Below are 13,185 nucleotides of genomic sequence, written 5' to 3' on the forward strand. Positions count from 1 at the left end.
AAACAAGAGGCGTGCGGAGTAAGGGAAGTTGCCCAACGTTTCCCTGCCGGGAATCGAACCCGGGCCCTCTCGCTTGCGAGGCGAGGGCCCTAACCACTGAGCTACAGGGACTCCATGGAACTCTATCTAATTGGTATCTAATTTGGTCTCTACTTCCTGTTTCCGCGGTCAACCGGGTGGATCTCAGGGGAGCTTTGCTCAGCGATGTGCAGTCACACGGCTGAGAGACGGAGGCAGTGTGTATGTACAGTGCGGTGTCTGGGAGCAGATGTGCACTGCGCTGTGGGAGCGGGTGGTCCCAGCAGGAGGGGGCCTGAGCTGTCTGGGGGAAGGTGTCTCTTGAGGCAGCTCCAGGTGATCGAGAGCTTCCTGTAATGGCCCCCAGGGGGGAGCTGTGTTGACTGTCCTCCAGTGGCAGTGAGTCACTTGGTAGGACTGTGTCTGTGCTCTGTACCTTTGGGAAGCCTTGTAGTGAGGGGGTGGGGGACATTTACACAGATCTCATAATAATCATAATAATCATAATACCAATAACCATAATAATAATCATAATCCTTGCATTTGTTATTGCGCCTCATCACATCTTTGGGACGTTTCAAAGCGCTTCACAGGACACATTGTGAAGTGTAGTGACTGTATATTTTGTGGGCGAAATGTGCACATCAGCAGTGTCCCACAAACAGTTATTATTTTATGGGAGGGATTCGCCAATCGACCAACACCCATGTTCCTGCTCACCGTTAGGTAAACAGAGGCGTGTGTGTGGAGTAAAGAAACTTGCCCAACTTTTCGCTCTTCCCAGGAATCGAACCCGGGTCCTCTCCCTTGCGAGGCGTGAGCTCTAACCGCTGAGCCACAGGACTCCACAGGAGATTAACCCTCTCCTTGCCGCTCTCTTGCAGGTCTGGTCCAACTATGAGGAGCAGCCCCTCGAGGAGGCAGTATTGCAGGTGGCGGAGGAAAAGGAGCGCACCACAAACTACAAGCCCGTCTTCGTCACCGAGGTCACCGACGATCTCCATTTCTACGTCCAGGACGTGGAGACCGGTCAGTACCTGAGGAGGGAGAGAGAGAGGAGCGGGGAGAGGGGGTGGGGGGGGGCAGCAAGGGCCGTGAGCCTTCATTACCATGGAACAGACAGAGACAGGGTCCCTGCTCCCTGCTGAGCGGAGAGAGCGGACAGGTTGATAGGGGGTCAGCAGGTCACAGATGTAGGAGGGGGCGAGACCATGGAGGGCCTTGGAAGGTGAGGACGAGGATTTTGAATTCTACCCTCTGAGGGATGGGGAGCCAGTGGAGTCGGGCGAGGGTGGGGGTGATGGGGTCACGGAGCCTGGTGCGGGAGAGGACACGAGCTGCAGAGTTCTGGATGATCTGCAGCCTGTGGAGGGAGAAGTTGGGGGCCGACAAGGAGGGAGTTTCCGTAGTCAAGACTCGGAAGTGTCCCGTTCACACTAAAAACTAAACCACACTTTAATCTGGGTGATGGAGACGTAGACTGAGGACTCGTTCATCTCGTAAAATTATAGAATCTTACAGCATAGAAGCAGTCCATGTGGCCCATCGTGCCTGTAGTGGCTCTTTGAGAGAGCTACCGACTAGTCCCACTCCCCCCGCTCCTACCCCACAGCCCTGCACATATTTCCTTTTTAATTACCCATCCAATTCCCTTTTGAAAGTGATTATCAACTCTGCTTCTTCCACCGTTTCAGTCAATGTGTTCCAGAGCGTAACAACTCTCTGGGTAAAAAAATTCTTCTCCCTTCCCCTCTGGTTCTTTTGCCAATTATCTTAAATCTGTGTCCTCGGGTTACCGACCCACCCGCCAGGGGTAACAGTTTCTCCTTGTTCACCCTATCAAATCCCCTCATAATGGTGAACATCTCTATTAAATCTCCCCTCAACCTTCTCTGCTCTAAAGAGAATCATCCTAACCTCTCTAGGCTCTGGGATTTAATGTGTCTTCTGATTAAAAGAGCAATAGGAAGTCTAAATTGCGACATTTCTTTATCAGGCATTTCTTAATTAGAAATGTGCAATTTGTGAATTTCTATTCATTTGTGACGTCTCTTAACAGATTTTTTCATAGGAAAGGAGCGGATTCCTAATAATCTTCTAATAATCTCGTAAGAGATTTCTTCATAAGAAATGTGTAATTACTGAATTTCTAAAATGTAAAAATATGAAAAGTGGGGTTTAATTACCCCGATCGACACTCTTATATATTTGATTGTTACACGTTTCTTGATAAGAAAAGTCGCAAATTAGGCCCCTCTGGATTTTTAACACCTGGAGTCCTGTAGCTCAGTGGTTACAGCCCTCGCCTCGCAAGCGAGAGGACCCGGGTTTGATTCCCGGGCAGAGCAAAACCGCAGGCAAGTTTCCTTACTCCACGCCTCTGTTTACCGGCAGTATCTAGGAATCCGGTTTTCAGTCGATTGTCAGATCGCTTTTCCGTGGATAATATTCCTTTCAGTTTTTTTTTATATAAATAATAATAATAATTTGGTCACTCAATCCACGACTGTGTGTGACGCTGCTGTGTGCAATTGTCTGCCATTTTTCGCCCACAAAATATACAGTCAATTCCCTTACAGTGTATCCTGTGAAGCACTTTGAGACATCTGGAAGATGTGATAAGGCACTTTATCAAATGCGAGGATTAATATTATTTACAGTATGAAGGCGGCGTCTCTGGCAATGCAGTGCTCTCTCCCACCAGCCCTGCACTGGAGTGTCAGCCTGGAGCTGAGTCCCTGACGGGCTCGAACCCACAAGCTCCTGACCTCCAAGCGAGAGTGCAGGCAGTTGAGCCAGATCCAGGCGGTGCTGAGCCCTCTCACAGGCCACTGGGTCTCTCAGCCACAAAGCACTTTGTTGCCTTTGTTTAATGTGGTGGATTTTAATTAGTTTTTCTGTTGGTTTACGCTCAGCGATGTGAGAGAGAGACTCACAGCTCAGCGTTGCTTCTGCAGGAGGCTAATCCACCACAAACACACTCGCTGTTTGGTGAGGGAACAGATTTCATTAACCTCTGGCTGTTTACAACATAGAAACTCTCTCTGATTAGATAGCAAGTGGCGTTCCTTATTAGCGAATAGGCTTTCAATATAAATCTCCCATTTGCATCTGCAGCACAGATCAGACCCTGGGGGCAGGGAATCATCCCCCTCAGCTCCTGGTAACCCTGCAGCCAAAGCACTAGCGGGGAGAGTGGTCCTGGCTGGACAAGCAGCAGGAAAGTGATATCAATGCCAAGCTATGTGTGGGTTTAGCTGGTTAGACTCCAGCCATTACCCCAATGCACACTCTGGGCTCTCCCCCCCCCCCCACAAGCCTTGCCTCTGGCCAACCTGCGCCTAATACTCTCCGGAATTAGGTAAACAGGATATGTCCCTCCAACATCTCCCGATTGCGGGGGGTGTGCTCTGACCACTAGCCACTGAGCTGCAGAACAGGATTGCACATTACATGTGGATGTATGGACGTTTCTCACAGAGATTAGCCAAGCGAGAAAGCCCCTTCACCCACATGTTTTATTGCTCAGCCGGCCAGCTCTTCATCACCGCTTGTTATAAGAAGTTACAGCCGGCCAGCACCATCCAGCCTGAGACTCCGAGCCTCAGGCTCCCCGCAGTTCCCCACGTAAAATTGCTTGTTCACTTCACGGCTGTTTGTGGGATCTTGCTGTTCAAGAAACCCACCTTATTAGACCCCTGTAGTACAGTGCTTAGCTTTGAGCGAGGGCCTGGCTACAGGCAACGTCAAATACCAGAATTACTATTTATTATATTCAGTTCAAACAGAGCTAAGAATTCAGATTCTCTCTGTATCTCTCTCTGCATCTCTCTCTGTCTCACTCTTGTGTGTGTGTGTAGATGTCTCTCTTTCTGACACTCTCTGACTCTTGTGTGTGTGTGTGTCCCTCTCTGACTGCATGTGTCTCTCTCTCTTCCTCTCTCTCTGCTTCCCCATGAATAAGTCGCCTTCTGTTTATGGCTCCCGTTGACATTAATATCTGTGACCAGTTAGTGGCTAATGGAGGTTTTAATGGTTGAGTAAAATCTAATTCCACTTGTGAGTTTGCTTTCACAGCACATGCTGATCCTGAAAGCTGATATGATTAACTCTCATTCTGCCTGAATGAGAGAGCCATCCTCCCCTCCTGAACCCCCCGCCACCCCATCACCCAGCTGATAGCTTAGCCTGGGGGTCTATTATGGAGTTCTGTAGCTCAGTGGCTAGAGAGCTCGACTCGAAAGTGAGTGAGAGACCTGGGTTCAGTTCCCGGGCTGGGAGAACTCTCCTTACTCCACACGCCTCTGTTTACCAGCAGTAAGTAGGAACCCGGTTGTTAGTCGATTGATGGATTGCTTTTCCAGGGGTAATAACCCCTTCAAAAAAAAATAGTAATAACAATGTGGTCACTCAACCCACGACTGTTTGTTTACAGTTGGCTGCCGCGTTTCGGCCCCAAAACATACAGTCACTCCACTCTACGGTATATCCTGTGAAACGCTTTGAAATGTCTCGAAGACGTGATAAGGCGCTGTATAAATGCAATCATGTTGTTGTTGTTGATATCAAATAGAAGGATGATGATGATGATGATTATTTGTGTGTTGGCAGGCACACAGCTGGAGAAGCTGATGGAGAACATGAGGAGTGAAATCGCCAGTTACCCCCCAGTGGAGGGAGCCTACATGCCGCGGCGAGGAGACTTCTGCATCGCCAAGTTTGTGGACGGCGAATGGTAAGGCACCAAACTTCACCAGCACACGACACGTGCAGGTACCCCGTTAGTCTTCAGCCGTTACCCCAACCCACACTCTGGGCTCCCCCACCCAAGCCTTGGCTCTCGCCAACCTGTGCCTAATACTCTCCGGAATTAGGTAAGCAACGTGTGTCCCTCCAGGGAGAGAGAGAGCGAGAGTGCATTCCATTCCGGACATACTTGTTAGTCGATTGCCGGATCACTTTTCCGGGGGTAATAATCCCTTCAAGAAAAAAAGTATTTGGTCACTCAACCCACGACTGTTTGTGGGACGCTGCTGTGCGCGACTGGCTCCCGTGTTTCGCCCTCAAAAATGCAGTCAATTCACTTCACAATATATTCTGTGAATCAAGCGCTTTGAGACGTCTCAACGATGTGATAAAGTACGATATCAAATGTAAGGATTGATGGTGTTGTCTGCGTGAGGAGTGCTGTATAAATAAAAGCTATGGTAACACCGACCCCAAATACAGAAGCTTTAGTGACGTGGAAACCTAGACAACAACTTGCGTTTATATAGAGCCCGTCACACGGGGTAGTGTCCCGGAGCACTCCCAACAGGATCAGCCGCGTGATGTGTGTGTGAGAGCGGTCGCCCTGTGGGACGTCCTGCCCATTCCCACCCTCTTAACCCCCCTTTGTCTTTGACCAGGTACCGAGCTCGGGTAGAGAAGGTGGAAAGCACAGCCAAGGTCCACGTCTTCTACATCGATTATGGCAACGTGAGCAACTCCACTCTCTCTCTCTCGGTTTATTGACCAGACGGTCACCTGAGCTGTTCGTGGGGTGGGGGGGAGCGATGGGTGGAAATATGACTAAAAGCGCAGTCAAAGAGGTGGGTCTTTAGACGAGGGGGAGGATGGAGTTCCAGAGAGCTGGAGCTCTCTCCCCATCGTGTCTGTGCTGGTGCTCTCTTCCCCCCTCGCTGGCTGACAGCCGCTGACGAACTGCTGGTCTCTGCTCCATCAAACCCTGGGCTCAGCTCGTGGGTGTTTCCACAGCACAGCACACAAGCCATCGCTCTCTCCCACAGAAAGTGCTGAGTTCACAGCTCTGTCAGAGACTTCAGTGAGCCTCACACTGAGATATAGCCTCCTGTCACCCGAGCCACAGAGCAACACGGCCCCTGTCTATCCCCTCCCCCTTTCTCTCTCTGTCCATCTATCTCTTTCTCTCTCTGTGTCTCTCTCTCTCTGACTATCTTTCTATGTCTGTCAGTCTATGTGTCTCTTCCTCACCCTCTCTGTCCTCTCTCCATCTTCTCTGTCTCATTCTCTCTTACTCTCTCTCCATCCTTCTCTGTCTCATTCTCTCTTACTCTCTCTCCATCCTTCTCTGTCTCATTCTCTCTTACTCTCTCTCCATCCCTCTCTTCACCCCCTCTCCCTTTCTTTCTATCTCCGCCTCTCTCTGTCAATCTCTCTGTTTCTCCTCACTCCCTTTCTTCATCTGTCTCTCCCCTCTCTCTACCTCTATCTTTCTCTCTCCCATCCTCTCTCCTCCCCCTCTGTCTCTCCTCCCTTTCTCCTTTCAGTCTGTTTCTCACTTTATGACCTCTCTCTCTCTCTCTCTCCGTTGCCTCAGAGAACCTACAGACATCTACAAGTTGCTAATTGGGATTGAGGAAATAACATGTCCAGAGTTGGGGGAACATGGGGAGTGGGGCAAGAGAAATGGGTTAGTGGGTGGGACGTGGATGTGGGGGGAACAAGTGAAACGACCCCCCCCACCCCCACTCACTCTGCTGTTGTTGTTCCTCACAGAGAGAGACACTGGCCTCCACACGCCTAGGATCGCTCCCACCATCCTTCAGTACCCGTGTCCTCCCCCCACATGCCACCGAGCACACCTTTGCCTTTGTACAGCTCCCGAACGACGTGAGTAACATGGGGCGGCGGGGTGGGGGGGTAACAGCGGGGGGCTGCTGCTCTCTTTCTCTCGCTCTCTCTTCCTCTTTCTCTCTCTCGCTATCTTTCTTTCTAGCTTGCTCTCTTTCACCCTCTGGCTCTCTCTCTCTCTCTCTCACTCTGTTTCTCTCTCATTCTCTTTCGCTCTCTCTTTCTTTCGCTCGCTCTCCCCGCCAGAGTGGTCTGTAGAAACCTCCCCTCTGACCTCCGACCTGTGCCTTTGCCCCCAGGAGGAAGCCAAGGCTGATGCTGTGGACAGTGTGGTGAGGGACATCCACAATATACAGTGCCTTCTGAACGTGGAGTACGCGGGGCTGTCCTGCTCCTGCGTCACTCTGCAGTTCACGGACTCCAAGGATGATGTGGGGCTGGGGCTGGTCAAGGAGGGGCTGGTCATGGTGGACGCCCGCAAAGAGAAACACCTGCAGAAAGTGGTGAGTGACGGGGGCGGGGCTGGGCTGCACCGGGGGCGGGGCTGGGCTGCACCGGGGGCGGGGCTGGGCTGCACCGGGGGCGGGGCTGAGCTGCACCGGGGGCGGGGCTGGGCTGCACCGGGGGCGGGGCTGGGCTGCACCGGGGGCGGGTCTGGGCTGCACCAGGGGCGGGGCTGGGCTGCACGGGGGGCGGGGTTGGGCTGCACCGGGGGCGGGGCTGAGCTGCACCAGGGGCGGGGCTGGGCTGCACTGGGCTATGATGGTGTGGGTTGGGCTGGGGGTGGGGGTGGGGCCAGGCTGTGGGGGTGGGGTCAGGCTGTGGGGGTGGGGCCAGTCTGTAGGGGTGGGGTCAGGTTGTGGGGGTGGGGCTGAGCTGTGGCTCCGACTCAGAATTGTAATCTTTCACCTTTAATCCCATCAAACGGGTCGGTGGTGCTCACTCCCCCATATAGACACCCTGGGGAGAGAGAGCAGGGAACGGGGTTAGAGAGCTACAGTGGGGGAGCGAGCCCCAGCACAGACACCATGGGGAGAGAGAGCAGGGAACGGGGTTAGAGAGCTACAGTGGGGGAGCGAGCCCCAGCACAGACACCATGGGGAGAGAGAGAGAGAGAGAGAGAGCTGGGAATGAGGTCTCCCAACTCCTTAGTAACATAAAGCTGGTGAGTGAGGCCGGTTTTACACAGTAAAATCATCTGTGACTGAAGAGCGTGATTTATATCACTGTATGGGAGCAGCAGGAGAGAGAGAGAGAGAGCGAGAGATACAGCGAGAGGACTATAAATAGAGCCAAGTTTAAGCCTTAAATTATACTTCCTTTAATATGGTTTGACTGGGAGGAGCGGCTGCTGATAAAACACACTCCCTCCCGCCTTTGTTGGCAGAACTCAAGTCATTGCACTTTACAGTGAATCCTGCGAAATGCTTTGAGACGTCCTCCCGATGTGAGAGGCGCGATGTTGAACATGAAGCCGCATTGTCAGAGATGCCGTCCGTTGGATGAGATGTTAAACCTCACTCCCCTTCCCGTCTGTGCCCTGTTCAGACGGACTTCAAAGATCTCCCCCGCAGCGCTGTTGGAAAAGAGAAGGGTGTTTCTCTCTCTCTCTCTCTCTCTCTCTCTCTCTCTCTCTCTCGGTGTCCTGCCTGACAATCCCCCTCAGATAAACTTGGTCCTTCACTTCACAGCAGTTTGAGGGGACGTCACTGGTCGCTAATTGGCTGTTGAATTGCCTACAAAATCGGGGAGAGGGAGAGAGGGTGTGGGGAGGGCAAGACCGAGAGAGAGGGTGGAGCAGCAAGAAAGTGAGGAGGAGGGCAAAGGAGGGTTAGAGCGAGAGGAAGGGAACATAGGAACAGGAGGAGGCCATTCCACCCCTCAAGCCTGTTCTGTTATTCTGTTAGATCACGGCTGATCTATACCTCATCTCCAATTACCCGCCTTTGCCCCATAACCATTGATACCCTGACTTAACAAAGGGGGAGGGAGAGAGCAGAGGAAAGAGAGAGAGGGGGAGGGAGGGAGGGGGAGGGAGGGAGGGAGGGAGGGAGGGGAAGAGTGAGCGAGATGTGGGAGAATGAGAGAGAGCGAGAGAGAGACAGGGAGGGGGAGAGGGGGAGAGCGATGCAATTAATATTTATGGATTTTTTGACAGCTTCAATATTTGTTTTTCGAGAAGGAATCTATTTAATAAAAAAAAGTTCACTGCACTCCGAATATCGTAACTCTGCCTGGTTCAGCTGAGGGCCTGCTTTACAGCGAAGCCATTATAAATGTTTAATGTGAATCTGAGAGATGTGTGTGTACATCACAGACACATCCAAGTACTCGGGAGTTTGAGGATCAAGTATAAATAGTCACTGCAGTGAATGTTCCTCTGTAAACAAGGCTTAAAACTGACATAGCTGGCACTCACATCACTATTTGTAATAATAATCCTTGTGTTTGATCCGGCGCCTTATCACTTCGTCAAGACGTCTCAGAGCGCTTCCCAGGATACACTGTAAAGCGGATTGGCTGTGTATTTTGTGGGCGAAACAGGGCAGCAAATTCGCGTGCAGCAGCGCAGTGATAATAATTTGGTCACTCAAGCCGCGGCTGTTTGTGGGACAGACGCTGCTGTGCGCAGTCGGCTGCCGCGTTTCACCCACAAAATGCACAGTCAATTCACTTTGCAGTCTATTCTGTGAAGCGCTTTGAGACGTCTCGAAGACGTGATGAGGCGCCGTATCACGTGCAGTTATTATTACTGTTATCAGTGGCTGGTAATTACTGCGTGTTTGATGGAACAGGTGCGAGGGATGGCGGGGAGTGGATTAGGTGAATCGTTTTCTCTTCCACGCTGATGGATAATAAACTCCGAGCAAGCGAATAGCTCCAATTTTTCAATCTAATTGTTTTCTTTTGACACTCGGCAATAAATTGCAGAATGCAATCTTGTGGGAATGTTTTCCGTGAGCGCTATCTGCCCGTCTGACTATCGAACCCTAACATTCACAGCTTCACAAAGTCCCAACTTGTTCAAAACTCTGCCGCTTGGATACTCACCCACATTAAGCTCTGTCCCCCCCATCAGCCCAGCCCTCGCCAGCCTCCACTGGCTCCCCATCACACACACTAAACCCTGTACCCCATCACCCCAGCCCTCGCCAGGCTCCACTGGCTCCCTATCACACACACTAAACCCTGTACCCCATCAGCCCAGCCCTCGCCAGCCTCCACTGGCTCCCCATCACACACACTAAACCCTGTACCCCATCAGCCCAGCCCTCGCCAGGCTCCACTGGCTCCCCATCACACACACTAAACCCTGTACCCCATCAGCCCAGCCCTCGCCCGGCTCCACTGGCTCCCCATCACACACACTAAACCCTGTACCCCATCAGCCCAGCCCTCACCAGGCTCCACTGGCTCCCCATCACACACACTAAACCCTGTACCCCATCAGCCCAGCCCTCACCAGGCCCCCACCGAGGTGGTGAGGAGTCCTGGAGAGTGCAGGAGGAAGGGAAGAGCGAGGGAGGAACGTTAGTCACTACGCCCTGAAACTTTGGCACACTTGTTCTTTCCCTCCCTCTGCCTTGCCCCCTCCTTCCCAGTCTTCAGATCCCACCTGAAGACATTCCTCTTCAGCCGTGCCCATGGTCACCTCCCCCTCTTCCCCCAGCTCTGCATCGTGCTCCCCCACTGTCGAGCGCTCCGAGGCACTGCCTGGGGTGAGGGGCGCTGTGCAAATGCAGGTTGTAAACATACATCCAGAGACGCCTAAATTCCACCTGGTCTCAGCCTCAGGTTTTCTGCACTTTGTAAAGAAAGGAAACTGATTTCTGGAGTGATACCTGACGTACTGACGTAGAGTAAAACTCACACACGTCGGTCAGTCAGAATCCTAACCTTTAACACGACTCACGTGAAATCTGAATTGCAGGTAAACTACAAATCGTATAAAATCCCATTTGATCAATAACCTACACTGCGCCTGTGTCATTCACTGCAGCCGGGGCGTGCGGGAGTGATGGGGGGCGGGGGAGTGATGGGGGGCGGGGGAGTGATGGGGGGCGGGGGAGTGATGGAGGGCGGGGGAGTGATGGAGGGCGGGGGAGTGATGGGGGGGCGGAGGAGTGATGGAGGGCGGGGGAGTGATGGAGCGCGGGGGAGTGATGGAGGGCGGGGGAGTGATGGAGGGCGGGGGAGTGATGGAGGGCAGGGGAGTGATGGGGGGCGGGGGAGTGATGGGGGGCGGGGGAGTGATGGGGGCGGGGGAGTGATGGAGGGCGGGGGAGTGATGGAGCGCGGGGGAGTGATGGGGGCGGGGGAGTGATGGGGGGCGGGGGAGTGATGGAGGGCGGGGGAGTGATGGAGGGCGGGGGAGTGATGGGGGGCGGGGGAGTGATGGGGGGCGGGGGAGTGATGGGGGGCGGGGGAGTGATGGGGGGCGGGGGAGTGATGGGGGCGCGGGGGAGTGATGGGGGGCGCGGGGAGTGATGGGGGGGCGGGGGAGTGATGGGGGGCGGGGGAGTGATGGAGGGCGGGGGAGTGATGGGGGGCGGGGGAGTGATGGGGGGCGGGGGAGTGATGGAGGGCGGGGGAGTGATGGAGGGCAGAGGAGTGGCGATACCAGTTAGGAGGTGATTAATACGAGTCGTGCAAAGAAATCATAAGTGGTGGAAATTGTGATCCACCAATTGACTAACAACCGGGTTCCTACTCACTGCGGTGAACAGAGGCGCGTGCGTGTGTGTGTGCGTGTGTGTGTGTGTGCGTGTGTGCGTGTGTGTGTGTGTGTGTGTGTGCGTGTGTGCGTGTGTGTGTGTGTGCGTGTGTGTGTGTGCGTGTGTGCGTGTGTGTGCGTGTGTGTGTGTGTGTGTGTGCGTGTGTGTGCGTGTGTGTGCGTGTGTGTGCGTGCGTGTGTGTGTGTGTGCGTGTGCGTGTGTGTGCGTGTGTGTGTGTGTGTGCGTGTGTGTGTGTGTGTCTGCGTGTGTGCGTGTGTGTGTGTGTGCGTGTGTGTGTGTGTGTGCGTGCGTGTGTGTGTGCGTGTGCGTGTGTGTGTGGAGTGAGGAAACTTGCCTAAGGTTTTGCTCTGCCCGGGAATCAAACCCGGGTCCTCTCGCTTGCGTGGAGACTGCTCTCACCACTACCCTAGAGGACTCCACAATATGGTGGTGGGAGTGGGGGGGCGTGAACCCACCACCTCCTGCCCGGGGAGGGGAGATCACGGGCTGGAGCTCGGCCTCTCTCCTGGCCCGGGTTCAGGGACGGAGACAAAAAGGCAGTGAGCAGCCTGAGAGAGAGAGAGAGAGGGAGGGAGGGAGGGAGCTGTCAGCCTCCCAGTCCCTACACTGACATGTTTATTTATTGGTCTGTACGTCTCTCTGACGCATTGCTACAGCTGGATCTCTGCCTGTGGGAGAGTGATCTCCGGCCTCGCTTCCCCCTCGGCCGTGAGCTTTACACCGCTCACCACTGCCTCGCACAAAGGGGAAATATGTGGGTTGTGCTAATTAACACACAGTGGGGGGGGAATGAGTGGTCAGTGTCTTAATTATCAATCCCACCACTTGCTCAGTGGATACAGCCCTCACCTAACCAGCGAGAGGACCCGGGTTTGATTCCCGCGCAGGTTTCCTCACTGCACGCACCTGGTTACCGGCAATCAGTAGGAACCCGGTTGTTAGTCGCTCGGGGGATCACCTTTCCGAGGGTAATGATCACTTCTTCGAAAAAATAATAATAATAATTTGGTCACTGACGGCTGTGTGTGGGGGACGCGGCTGTGCACGATTGGCTGCCGTGTTTCGCCCACAAAATACATACTTTACAGAGTATCCTGTGAAGCGCTTAGAGACGTCTCTATGACGCGATGAGGCCCTGTGTCAAATGCAGGGATTATTATTATTATTATTAGCCTCTCTCTCCTCAGGGTGACTCTCTCTCTCTCTCTCTGCAGGTGATGGAATATCTGAACGCTCAGGAGATGGCCAAAGCTGCCCGGGTAAGTGCTCCCTCTCCCCCAGTACCTACCACCCCACCTCTGCTGCGAAACCCAGTGTCCGTCTCTGCCCTCAAGTCTCCCCCCCCCCCCCCCCCCCCCGCTAACACACTGTTCTCTGTTTACAGCTCAGCCTGTGGCGTTACGGTGATTTCCGAGCTGACGATGCTGACGAGTTTGGATACCGGCGCTGAACCCAGCGTCAAGATCCCCCCTCCCCACCATCTCCCCCAACCCCCAACACCACCACCACCCTCTCCTCTCCGGGGGCAGGGGGTACTAATCATGTGGCTGTCGATGGTCATTGACTATAATGATGGTAATTAAATGCCCGCTTATTTTGCTTTCCTTTACGCTCTGCATTTCTACCCAAATATTTGGCAAAATTAAATGACGGTTTATTTTTCGGCGAAAGATTTTTTAATGTTTAATTGTGCGGGAAAGTGGCGGCAACAAGAGAGAGAGAGAGAGAGAGAGAGGAGATTGTGGTGGGGAGGGGGGAGATTCCCCTCCCTTCACCTCCTCCCACCCCTCCATCCCAGGCCAACTCCCAATATGGGGGACACTCAGTAAGAGGGAGG

The 13,185-nt window shown here is 53.4% G+C and overlaps 1 protein-coding gene and 1 non-coding gene across 2 annotated transcripts in view; one reads left to right on the top strand and one right to left on the bottom strand.

The window, feature by feature from the left end:
- snd1 (staphylococcal nuclease and tudor domain containing 1) overlaps positions 1 to 12,939 on the top strand; it is a 332,034-nt gene extending 319,095 nt beyond the window's left edge. The window contains exons 18-24 of the mRNA XM_042335292.1: positions 903 to 1,047; positions 4,630 to 4,753; positions 5,427 to 5,496; positions 6,538 to 6,651; positions 6,912 to 7,115; positions 12,563 to 12,607; positions 12,733 to 12,939. Of these exons, the coding sequence (XP_042191226.1) occupies positions 903 to 1,047; positions 4,630 to 4,753; positions 5,427 to 5,496; positions 6,538 to 6,651; positions 6,912 to 7,115; positions 12,563 to 12,607; positions 12,733 to 12,798 (768 nt within the window). The 3' untranslated portion in view covers positions 12,799 to 12,939. The remainder of the gene's footprint in view (positions 1 to 902; positions 1,048 to 4,629; positions 4,754 to 5,426; positions 5,497 to 6,537; positions 6,652 to 6,911; positions 7,116 to 12,562; positions 12,608 to 12,732) is intronic.
- On the bottom strand, positions 39 to 111 carry trnaa-cgc. Its single transcript has one exon. It is a non-coding gene; the product is annotated as a tRNA-Ala (tRNA).
- Positions 12,940 to 13,185: the final 246 nt, after the last annotated feature.

This window comes from Callorhinchus milii, unplaced genomic scaffold (genome assembly GCF_018977255.1).
Source record: "Callorhinchus milii isolate IMCB2004 unplaced genomic scaffold, IMCB_Cmil_1.0 Scaffold5, whole genome shotgun sequence".
Lineage (NCBI taxonomy): Eukaryota > Metazoa > Chordata > Chondrichthyes > Chimaeriformes > Callorhinchidae > Callorhinchus > Callorhinchus milii.